The sequence below is a fragment of the Copadichromis virginalis genome, linkage group LG8 (genome assembly GCF_057382275.1).
Source record: "Copadichromis virginalis isolate Kocher_CV1m ecotype Utaka linkage group LG8, C_Virginalis_male_GT1.1, whole genome shotgun sequence".
Classification (NCBI taxonomy): domain Eukaryota; kingdom Metazoa; phylum Chordata; class Actinopteri; order Cichliformes; family Cichlidae; genus Copadichromis; species Copadichromis virginalis.
The window spans coordinates 22,660,885-22,673,008 of NC_140625.1; the positions used below are offsets into that span (position 1 = coordinate 22,660,885).

Genomic DNA, 12,124 nt, shown 5'->3' on the forward strand with positions numbered 1-12,124 from the left:
TTTACATTTTCTGCCGGATGTCAAACTGATTAAATTTTCTTTTGTGTTTTGTTTGTTTGTTTTTTCCTTCCTTTCTGTCCCTCCCTCGATCTCAGGAGTCTCGCTCAAGGGGTCACGCTCCCCGCCAGTCCAACCACATGGTGCCGATGCGAAACAGCAACAGCCCCAAATCCTCCATGAAGACCAAGCAGGCTTTCCTGCTGCAGGCCACCCGCCTCACCAAGCTGGCCCGGCACATGTGCCGTGACATCATCAGGCTGCGCCGTGCTGCGCGCCGGCCCTTTGTCCCCATTAACTGTGGGGCCATAAAGGCAGAGTGTAAGAGCTCTTTCAATTCCTCCTAACTTCTGCCACATGGATACACATACACATCTCCAGACAGAACACAACATACAGAGACACACACCAACACACACCTCCCCTCACCCCGACTGCCCCACCATCAGCCCCCGACATCTCTGCTCGCCTCTGCCCCACCCACCCCCTCCGTCTGTCTCTTTCTGTTTTATTATAATTATTGTTATTTTGTTTTTTGTATTCTCCCCCCCGTTTCCAATAAAGACTGCCTGTCCTCATAACTGAGTTTTGATCATCTTTTCATTCGTGTTTTTTTTTCTTTATTATTTTTTTTATTCTTTTGCCTGTTGTTATGTTTCTGAGTCACTTTGAACCAAAAGCCATTGTTCGAGTGGTTAAACAGGGATACACACACACACACACACACACACACACACACTGTGACTGAAGTCGCTCCTGTCATAATGAATAGATTGTAACAGCATCCAGTAGAAGTCTAGTCTGAGCCGTATATATTTGCTGAAGTTGCTGGTAGAGGAAATGTATTTTATTAAGAAAAGCTCTATTTTGCACGGCGCTCCTGGTAAAGGTGCGTCCAGTCTGTGCTGTTATGACTGAGTGAGTTGTCTCAGCCACATATGTTCATTGTAAATACTGAACCTCAGCTTCACTGTCTTTGCCATCACCATTTTTAAATATTTTTTTAATTTAAACTTTTTTTTTTTTTTTTTTGCACATGCGTTTTTCCCTCCTATTGATCATGTGTGTATCTGTGTACAAGACAAAGTGAACTGTTTGGATTGATTGTGAGCTTCAGACAGATTTGGAACCCTGAAGGAAGGAAGGTGAAGAGAAGACTTGGGTATAGCTGCTGGCTGCATCGCCCCTAGTAGATCAGGCCCAATCATAAGGAGTCCAGATCCCATTTGGGGATGGACCTTTTGCCATATTATTCACTCAGCTAATTTCCTGTGTTTCAAATCATGCAATATTCATATGAATCCACCCTGTCTCGTATATCCTGTGGACAGGATTTGCCACTCAGACTCATTCCTCGCCTTCGATTTCCCCTCCCTCATCTTTCATTCTCTAACGACTGTTGCAATATTCTCATCTCATCTTCTACCTCTACTTTTTTTTTTTGCTCTTTTCTTTCATTGCTGTGTGAATGTGGAGTAGACCTGCAATAAAGTCACACCTGAAAGCATCTTTTCCGAGTCCTTGTGCTTCATGTGTCTGTGTTCTCTGTCCATCAACTCCACCACACTCAGAGGAAGCACAGCGGCACCCCCGCCTCCCCCGCTCCTCAGCATGGACTCAACCTCCAGTGCCTGCTGTCATGCCGTCTTCATAATTGAATGTATGTGTCTACGATATGTTTTCATGCATGTAAGCATGTGCTGACATCTGTATGCGCATGTGAGAGGGGGGGAGATTTCTCCTCCCTTAGAGCAAGTCGCTGCAAAATACCTCAGTCATTTGCTCCTTTGCATCAAATCCTGCATCTTGTGGTCTTTATCCATAATCATGTACCTGAGAAGAGGCCATTTTCATCTGCATGAGATGTTCATGTTGATAAACGGATAAATAGGGTTTTTTTTTTTTTTTTGTTTTTAAATTTAAATACGGGGAGAAGAGGGGATTAACAAAAATTTCTGTGTATGTGTGTTTGGTTTAGACATGTTAAGGGTGTCGGAAGGGCAGGGGACTCGCCTACCTAAAACCAGAGCCGCCCAAAGGAGCACTCTGACTAGTGTCCTGCAGTTTCTAGGTAAATGAACACACAGTCAGTGTTTGAGCAGTAGGAGTCTAACCCATTAAGCCAATAAAACATGAGCAGAAATAACTCAGATGGTCTATAGGAGCCACTTCATGCACCTCCGGTGTGTCTTTTCCAGAGTCCCGTCCAGCAACCCACGCCCCTCGCTCCCACCGCACCCCGGGCCTTCAGACGCCTCCCCCTAGACGCCTACTCTCCTCTCTACCACATGGGCCTCACGGCATGCTGGGAAAACGCAGCTATCATCACCACAGCAGGGCTGACCCAGACAGGCGCACAGGTACATCACAGACTCTTATTAATCAGTAAAAAGAAAAAGAGATCTGATTTAATCCCACAAAGGTAATTATTTTCAGATTTGCTTAATTTAATCCTGCTCAAAAGCAGAAAGTCCATTCTGTTTAAAGCCCCCCACATTCAAAAGAAAAAAGAAAATGCATCCCTTCTTTCTTTTTTTTAAGTTACTCGTAATGTGAATTAAGTCTGGGGAATAAATAGTGTTGATATCCAATGTTTTGTTATCCTTATGCTTAATAAAAAATCCAATTAGTAGGAATACATCTGGAGTTGATAACCTTTTCTGCCATTTCTTATCTAAACTAGCTCGTTGGAGAGAATGACAACTAATTCTAATGAAAACGAATCAGCAGATGGGGGTCATTTGGATAATTTGGATGGTTCAACTTCAGTTTGACACTTTGTTTTTTATTGGTAACTTCACTTTTTTTTACTGAAATTGAAACACAGTTATTTGTTGCACAACTTGTAACTAGGACAAGAAATAAAACCAATCAATACTACTCGCAACTGGCAGATTCCCTCATGTGTACTTTGCCTCTTTCTCTCACTGCTGTGGGTTTGTTTTTGCAGAGAACCCAGGTACAACAGGTGGACCTCTCATGGTAGGCTTATTTTCTATTTGCTTTACACTTCCTCTACAGCTGCATCGACTGCTCTCTAACGTTCGGATGTATGTCTTGCAGCATAACGGCCGCAGCAGCAGCAGTGGAAATACCAGAGGAGGAGTGATGATTCGCAAGAGGCGCCCTAATTGGATTGATGCTCCCGATGACAGCTTCTTCCTTGTCACACGGGAGACCAGGTAAGCAAAGGTGACCCTTTCTTGAATTCTGATAGGCTTGTTGTGTGTGTGTGTGTCTGAAGGAAGATGCTGACAGCTGAGCGAAAGCAGATGACAGGAAATAGTCTGGGACAGAAATGGACAGCGAGTTATTTTTGTCTCATGGTGACCTTGAGACAGATGCACAATGCACATCAGCTCAAAAGGATACAACACAATGCCCTAAGAGTGCAAACACATCAGCGCATCATTCAACACTGTTTTGACCAACTGGATGGAAAATTTGGAAACTGATTAACACACTCATGTCATATTGTACTATTTTTTTGGGGGGGGGTTAAGGGGTTTTGACAACTTTAAAGGATTTTAAATCAGTAAGAAGCTTGGGCAGCACAGTGGTGTGATAGTTAGCACTGTTGCCTCACAGCAAGAAGGTCCTGGATTTGAAGGTCCTTTCTGTGCAGATGTTCTCCCTGTGTCTGCGTGGTTTCTCTTGGGGTACTATGGCTTCCTCCCACAGTCCAAAGTCCCCGCTGTACCCCGCTTCTTGCCCTATGGCCACTGAGATAGACTCAAAACCCCTCCTTCGAATTAGATACATGGAAGAAAATTAATGGATCTATAAATAGTACAAATTTCATGATTGATTTGTGTTTTTAGGCTCACTATATCTAAATTTGGCCCCCTGTCACAGTTTGTTAAAGTTTGCAGACTGTGGGGAGTGTGCAGTGCATAAGAGCCAAAGTGCAACAGACCAATTAACAAGCTGTATATTCACTGATAAAAGCCCAAATATTAAACAGATGTTATTCAGACACCACAAGAGAACATGCAGGTAAGCAAACAGAGACTAAGGAGAAGAATTGGACTATTTTATGTACACATGGGATAATCAGGGGATTACCCCATGAACACAGTGTGGTAATGAAACACAAGTGAAGGTGAGGACAATCACTGACAATGAGGAAGGGAAGTAGAGCTAAAGAGCAAAGATGGAAGACATAAGAGCCTGATAACTAAAAAATGACATAGTTTTTAACTGGAAACAGTGAAACGCAGACACACAAACAAACTAGAGCTAACATGTATCCAGAACTGAAGACTCACAGAAAATCAAAACTAACAGTAAAGAGAGCAAAGAAACAAGCAGAGAACAACAAGTCCAGTTCAAACCTTTGAGACTAGTCCCACACTTGGATTCAGTCAAGGATGTGGATGCATTTTTTTCCCATATAGACATTAATCTTGTGCTTCACTGTGAATTCAATTCAGTTTTATTTATATAGAGCCAAGTCACAACAATAGTTGCCTCAAGGCGCTTAAGGATTTGTCTTGGTCAGATTTCTAGTTATTTATTTATTGCTGTCTGATTCAGTTCAGTTACCTTTTAGCTACATTAGCCCTGTGGGTCTGAGGGTTAGGTGGTGCAGACATTCAGGTTCCCAAGGGGTGAATGTGAATATCATATCCCACTTATGATGAATCCTCTCATAAGCACAAGCATGTCTTTGAAGGCACGGGTGAAAGATGGTATACTTTCTGAAGATTTAACCAAAGTCCAGCTGAAATGTAAGATTTCATGGTGCATTCAGGTAATTTAATAAAACATTTAATAAATGCGATTAACTGTGCCATAAACAGCTGTTCAAAACATGCTGTTTCATCATCCTCCAGCTTTTCAGCTGAAACAGCCTGCCATTGATTTTGTTGCTGTTGGTTTTTTTTTCTGCATTATAAACAAATACGCGTATACATTTTTAATAAAAAACCTCTTCATTCAAGTGTATTCACCTTCATGGTCTGTTTCTTTTTGCGTTGCTTTAGCCATTAATATACTTTTTTCTATGTGACTGAATTTACATCCATTTACTTTTTCTTTAAATGTACACATGCACTTTCCCGCATGGACTCATACACGTACGTATGTGTTCCCATGTGCAAGAGAAAGATGTTCCTCCATTAAGCCTGTGTCTAAATGAGCCATAGCGCTCGGCTCTCACAGCCGCCCTCGGACCGCTGGGGCTAAAATTAGAGGAGGCTAACTGGTGCAGATGGAGCCTGGCACCGTTGTGCCCTGAGTGGAAATATCATTACCACATTAACCATGGCTGCACTTGCATGAATCACTCAGTTACCACCAAGGCAACATGGCCGTGTGAGTGGGACAGCATCGATCTGAATTCTGCACCCTTTGTTTAATTCTCTCCTAGTAGAGACAATTAATGCCTTTCTGAACAAAATGCATTAATAGATGTGCCCTGAAAAGTTGGTGCTAATGAGAAATGATCAGAGGTTTCATCAACTCCCTTTCTTTGCTTCTCCTTTTCTCTGAGTATGATGAAAACACAGAGTATAGACAAGGGGTTGGAGATGTCTCCCACTAATTCGGAGATGGGAGAGAGATAAATAGAAATGAAAGTAGAGATGACAAAATGTGTTTCATTTTAGGTGACGCAGTGGAGCGTCATTAAAACAATTCTACTAGTTAGGCAATAAAAAATTTGAAACTATGGACAGGAAAATTTAAACTTTTTAAAATATTGTACAATAATCACACAAGAACTGGACTTAAAAACAGCGGCAGCAGGTGTTACAGAGAGATCAATCCAAATGAAAGACTTTTTATTTGAATTGCCATCATTGTGTCTAGAGGAGGTCAGGAAAAAAGCAAAACATGGAGTGTCTACAGCTATTTGTAAAACATGCTGGAGGCTATGTCATGGTTTAGGGCTGCATTTCAGCCAGTGGTGTTGGGCATCTTGTCAAACTTGATGGCATTGTAGATGCAGAAAGTACCGTCAGATTTTCATCCACCGTGCAATGCCATCTGGAAAGGATCTACTTGGCATTACTTAATTTTTCAGCAGGACAATGAATCCAAAATCACTGCCAGTGCAATAAAAACATACCTGGATAGAAAAACAGAGAATGGAACACCATCAGTCAAAGACTGGCACCCCCAGGGCCTGGACCTCAACATTGTTGAGGCAGAGGTGGATGAACTCAACTGTAAATGGAACAAAAGGCAGCCAACATCCAAAGCATGTCTTTCATGTAGCCCGGAGAACTATTCCTGAAGACTACTTAAAGAAAGTACAAGAAAGTAAGCGAGAACATCCTCTGGGAACTATAATAATCTTTAGCAATCTTTCATGGCTTTCATGTAAAGACTATGTTAAAATATTTTGTTCGCATGTAAATTGCATTTTACACTCAAAGTATAAACCAGGTATAAAGAGCCCACTTTTCCTACCTTTTAATGTTTTCCTCCCTTGAGGTGACAGCAGTCCATAAATAACCAGTAAATACAAAACTATTACACCACTGTTCCTCATTTCTTTCATTGCTGATAAAAAATAGCACTCCAGTGACTTTTTCCCCCTTATTTAATTGGAAAACCCCCCATTGCATTTTGGTGAGTAAATGAATGGCAGCTTGTTTAATTCCTGAAATCGAATACTCCCAAGATATCACAAAAATCAGATGTTTGCAAAGAGAAATTGCTATAAATTGGACCTAACATGTTTTCCTTATTTTCTCTCATATATCCTTACCAAATACTTTTGTAGATACACCTGTTTAATCGCTTGTAAATCTCTAATCAGCCAGTCGCATGACAGTAACTCGCAGCACAACTTTCTGAAGTTCAAATCGAGCATGAGAATTAGGAAGAAATGGGATTCAAGTGACTTTGAATGTGGTCGGGCTCTTGTGCCAGATTGGCTGATCTGGATTTTTCCAAAACTTCAGTTTCACAGAGATTTTCACACACAACCATATCTAGGATTTACATAGAATGTAACTTGGATAAACACTCAACAACCAAGTTATACTAAAATGAGCTCTACATTAACACGGCTAATGTTTTAAATAATAAGTGTATGTAAAGGTAATCCTTGTGAACCAAAGGCTAGGGCTTTGGTCTTCATGATGTCTTAGACAAACTGGTTATCCCTAGATTGGTCATCCGAGGCAAGGAAGCTCCACCCAGCTGGTGATTAAATCTTTTGCAGCCAGTCAGAAGAAAACTAGATTAAGGATAGAAAAGCTAAAACTAAGGAGCTTACTTTAAACTATGAATCATGATAAGCTACTATAGTAGAATCCACGATTAAAAATAAATGGCAAATGGTAAATGGACTGATTCTTATATTGCGCTTTTCTACTCTTCCGGAGCACTCAAAGCGCTAAATATGGAGCTGGAAAATGAGCACGTCTCATTTCTTCCCCAAATTTGTCACATTATCCTTCAGATTTTATGGATTTGCATTTGGAGAGGCTCCGAACTTCTGAACTAAGCAATCAAACTGTAAATAAAATGGATACACAAGCTTCACAGCTAAAACAGCAAAATGGTGCTTAAAGTGCTTAACAATGCCTCAGTATTAACAGTGTTATAATATCATATATCGAATGATTGTCTATAGCAAAGCGTCAGAAATGGGGAACATTAGGATACAGAAGCAGAGCAAAGCAGAATATAAATGAGACAGGCTGATATGTTTGAGGATAGATTTACATGTTTGCTTTCTTCCTCCCAACAACCAGATGAACAGACAACCAGCAGAGATAAATCCGTTCTGTTTTCCCTCCGTGTTATAACTGCGTGTCCTCTAACTTTGAGCCATAGCACACGCATGCGGTGCTCAGTGTCAGGGTATACTGTACTTGAGAGATTTGTGTGGAGACTCTTACATGCACATTCAGACACATGTGGTGGTGTTGGATGTACTGGCACATAATGTACTGTAATCTGCTCGGTAGGAGATCCCCGTGGTTCGGCACATTATAGTTGTGCAGTGCAGCGGGGATTTGGAGGCAGCCGGTGTGTTTTGCATTCACAATACGAGACAACATTTACAGCAATAGGAAAGGGGAAGAAAATGAGATTGCACAAAGAGGTTTGCTGTGCATTAAGTCTCAGACTGCTCTAAGGGAACCATGAATAATCACCTATACATTGTGGTTATGCACCTTGCATTTGTCTCCATTTGGATTCAATTAGCGCTCTGTCCAAGACTTGTGAGTGTGTCCCAAGAATCTGGGATTCTTTAGTGCCTGTGGGTTGTAAAAAGTGCTTTCCTGTCACGCCGCAAAGCCCACTGCAGTCTGGAAATTACCTACAAAACCCTCAACGAGCCAGAAAATCCTGCAAAAATGTTCTCCTCTATTACTTCATAACAGATACGTGTATTTGTTCTGGTGCTCGGAACGCGCTGCACTCTCCTATAGTAAATCTCTCGAGATGAGAAGAATCTAGTTGTATCTAATTACCTTCTCAACAGCCTGGATCCGCAATGTATTGCCCTCCAGCTGAACTGTGCTCATATTAAATCATTCAAACTACCCTAAACTTCACAGCTTTCTCTTTTTATGAGATTTTTCATCTTCATGTCTTGAACTCGCCGTTCTCTGGCTGTTTGCACTTTTCTGCTTAAATTGCACTGATCAGAGAAATCAGAAGCCATTTTCTTGCTCATATTTAAGAGACACTGATTCTAAAACCAGAATCAGATGTTGACTGATGATTACATTTTTTCCAACCAAACAACCAGATGATTAACAACCAGTAGCGCAGTATGGCAAGCCCACGGTGATAAATCAGCTGTCTCATGAAGTCAGTTTCATAATTTGTATATTTGGGCTCTATGTGTTGATGCAGTCAACATGAGTAATCGTCTCAGACAAGCATTATTTGCAGGCTAAGAAATACATTCAGAAGCCACTTTATTAAGTACACCTACTCATCTGCTTGTTACTGTACAATCAGTCAGTCACATGACAGCAATTCAGTGCTAAAGTATTAGTAAAAACATTTTTTGTTGTTGTTTTGTTTTATTTATTTAAGGATTTTCGACTCATGTTGAGTGATTATTGTTTCCCTGACCCTCGAGGCAATAGTTGGATTAGCTGCTGATATTTGCATTTTTAAGCAGTGAAATACAGTTAAAGTACCAAAGGTAAATTTACTTATAATACCATTTCTGTAAAATGTAGTCTAATGGGTTATAACTGCTGACATTGCAGCTTGGCTTGCTAGGGAATTTCCTAGGGGATCGATAAAGTCTTACCTATAAAATTTACCAAATCTTTGTATTATTAATCTGAATTTGCAAAGTCAGTAGTGTCGATTGTTAGAAAAGGTTGGAAAAATAAAAGATGAATATATAGTATGGACATAGCCAGTCTGATGCACAAACTGCACCACACAGTATGCCATTTTTTCAGATTACTGCATTAAAAAAATTTCAAAATCTTACAAGCATACCGGTAGTTGAACTACTGCCCAGGTGTAAACATGTTAATTTCAGCTGCAAAGTTGTGCATTTTAACACATGAGTTTATGGCAACCAGACTAACCAACTATGAAGCCAGTCTCTGGTAGTCTTTTGTAGAACTGAGGCACTTAGAAGTTTGCTTCAGACCTGGAGTTGAATGAAAAACATAATATAAGCCCCTGAAATATGGCAGAGAGGAAGCATAAAACAAGTACCAAACGCCTAAGATCAGGAACATCCTTTTAGTTTTATTAATGCTGTTTATCTCTGCATCCCTGTTTTTTTTCTTCACTCATCTTGTCCCATGTTGTCTCCATCCATCTAGGCGGGCTCGACGGATGTTGTCTCGCTCCCAGCTGAGGCACGCTTGCCGGCAACCTTGTGAGCAAATCACCCTGCGCAGGGTCTCCCAGGGTCCACCGCAGGGGCTTGTCCTCGCCCCTCCACACCCTCACCCCAGCCTGAGAATGCGAGGCCCCATTGTTATCCACGATTGATCGGATATGGACTCTCCGACCTCCACTCCACCTGCACTTCTGCGTACACACTAATGAATTCTCACCACCTGTTCTGCCATTAAATCCTCAAACTCCCCCTTTACTTTTAGTCCTAAAAATACCATTGTATCCCCTGACAACACTTAAACAACCTGTCTAACTGTTTGGCAACAGAAGGATGCAATGAGCTGCAATGCAATAGAAACATAAGCCTGACCTGACTGCAAGTGCTGCCTGTCTTTACTCCCCTGGGGATTACATTTGTATATGTATATACTGTATCTGGGTGCACGTAGAGAGCGTGCTTATATATATGTGACCCTATCAACCAACACATGAGGGAGCGGTCCGAGCGGATGTTGATGTCCGCTGTTTTTAGTTTTTACAGGATGGATGTAACCACAGGACTTTGTGTGACCTTTGTGTTGATGGTGAATTTTCGTGAAGTTTTATCAGTTTGTATAAAGTTATATTGGGTGGGGGCATGGGGGCTTGAATTAGTGTGGGGAAGGGGTGGCGCTGCATTTAAGGGGGAATGGGGTTCTTTTAATATGGGTATCAAGACACGAGTCCACTGCTAACATTAAAAAAGAAAATGCACTATACTGAGATTGGCCATTTAAGACACGAATGCTATAAACTGTGTTTTAGTTTCAGTCATTCACACACCTCTTGAAATCTAAATAAATGAGCTGGAATCAGTGTTGAAGAGAGATGAGATATTTAAGTGGGGTCTGTTTCTGGCTCCATATTTCTATTCTTGGACTATACTGAAGTGGTTTTGCATCATTCACTCAGGCTCAAAATGAGCCTTGTATATCTTATGCTGGGCTTTGGTGCAGATTCTCACAAGCAAAGTAAAGCATTTTTATCTCCTCTCCTGTTCAAGCCAACTTTTAACTGATTGGCAGCTTCTTGCAAACAGAACATCCTAAAAGGAATTCAGAGTTAAGAATGGAAAAAACTGTCTCAAGCATAAGCTTTTGTTTCATACACACACACTTTTGGCATGTTTAAAGGGGTTGTATTATCAGTGTTGCTGATATTAAAAGTTTAATAAGTAACGCCTGTGAGCCAAATGCTCAGTTTCACACAGTTTTTCCTTCTCTTACTGTGACAACAGAAGTCCCGCCCACCTGTTGTTCAAACCTTTTGTTTACGAGGGATATCCAATTAGAATAAGATAGCTTACATGGAGCGGCGACACAGTTGAACAACTTGTTTCACTCAGAGGACGGAGCAAGGGCTGCAAAAAGGATCAAATAAATATAAATAAGGATTATTTTGAGCTGCTTTTATTAAAAGGTACTTTAGTAGTGCCCAGGAATAGAAATATGGACTATAAATGAATAGAACAGATCCTCTTTAATATGGACATGAAACTTGTAATTTCTCTCTCTCTCTATATATATATATAAATATATATGTCATAACATAAGAAAATGCATAACAGGCCCTCTTAAAAACAACAATAAAAACAACAAAACGTGTATAATTCTACCTAAGAAACTATGTTACTCATGATGAATCTGCTTGAAGTATAACGAGGCAGAGAAATTAAGAGCCAGCTTACATCAAACAACATAAACCTCCCACATAAACCGCTGTATAATATATTGTATATGTCATTACATCACTGTAAATTGAACTCATCTTCTTTCTATGGCCAGTTCTACCTACCTATCCCAAACATGGGTACTAAAGCACTTCCTTTGCAGCAGAAAAGGGCATGGATCCGTCACATTTCCCTCAAGGCTGTGATGTCCCGGCAACTTTTTGAGGCATAAAAATACATGCGGCTTTGCCAGCAGCTGTTTGCTATGAGCTAACATCCTCTGCTTTTTGTTCTTTAAAGTTGACGCTTGCATTTTTACTGATTTCAAACCTCTCTCCCCCTGCTGTACCGCCAAATTGCCTCAAAAAGCTGCCTGCCAGCGCATCCGGGTGTGTTTATTCTGAGTTTTAGAACTGGCATTGCCGCCGCATGTCTTTGAGGTGAGAGCCTCAGCTGACCGATGGGTCACTTGATTTCTTCTTTCAGTCAGAATGTTTATGTTAGTGTTTCCTGTATGTCATGTGTTGAATTATGAATATGCTGAGACCAATAAAAGAGAAAAACAACGCAGTGCTAGATAATGGTGTCCATTGTCAGAGAGAGTCATTTGGTGGTGTTATACACTCACATTCTGCC

The 12,124-nt window shown here is 40.9% G+C and overlaps 1 protein-coding gene across 2 annotated transcripts in view; it reads left to right on the forward strand.

Annotated features, from left to right (window-relative positions):
- The window catches only part of mta3 (metastasis associated 1 family, member 3), a 31,396-nt gene extending 19,342 nt beyond the window's left edge, over positions 1 to 12,054 (forward strand). The window contains exons 14-19 of one of the 2 annotated variants that reach the window (XM_085466585.1): positions 96 to 318; positions 1,976 to 2,068; positions 2,196 to 2,357; positions 2,948 to 2,979; positions 3,061 to 3,179; positions 9,762 to 12,054. In XM_085466585.1, coding sequence (XP_085322711.1) covers positions 96 to 318; positions 1,976 to 2,068; positions 2,196 to 2,357; positions 2,948 to 2,979; positions 3,061 to 3,179; positions 9,762 to 9,933 — 801 coding nt within the window. In that variant the 3' untranslated portion in view covers positions 9,934 to 12,054. Of the gene's footprint in view, positions 1 to 95; positions 319 to 1,975; positions 2,069 to 2,195; positions 2,358 to 2,680; positions 2,789 to 2,947; positions 2,980 to 3,060; positions 3,180 to 9,761 lie in introns of those variants that run through there. The other variant, XR_014921993.1, reaches the window with a different exon arrangement.
- Positions 12,055 to 12,124: the final 70 nt, after the last annotated feature.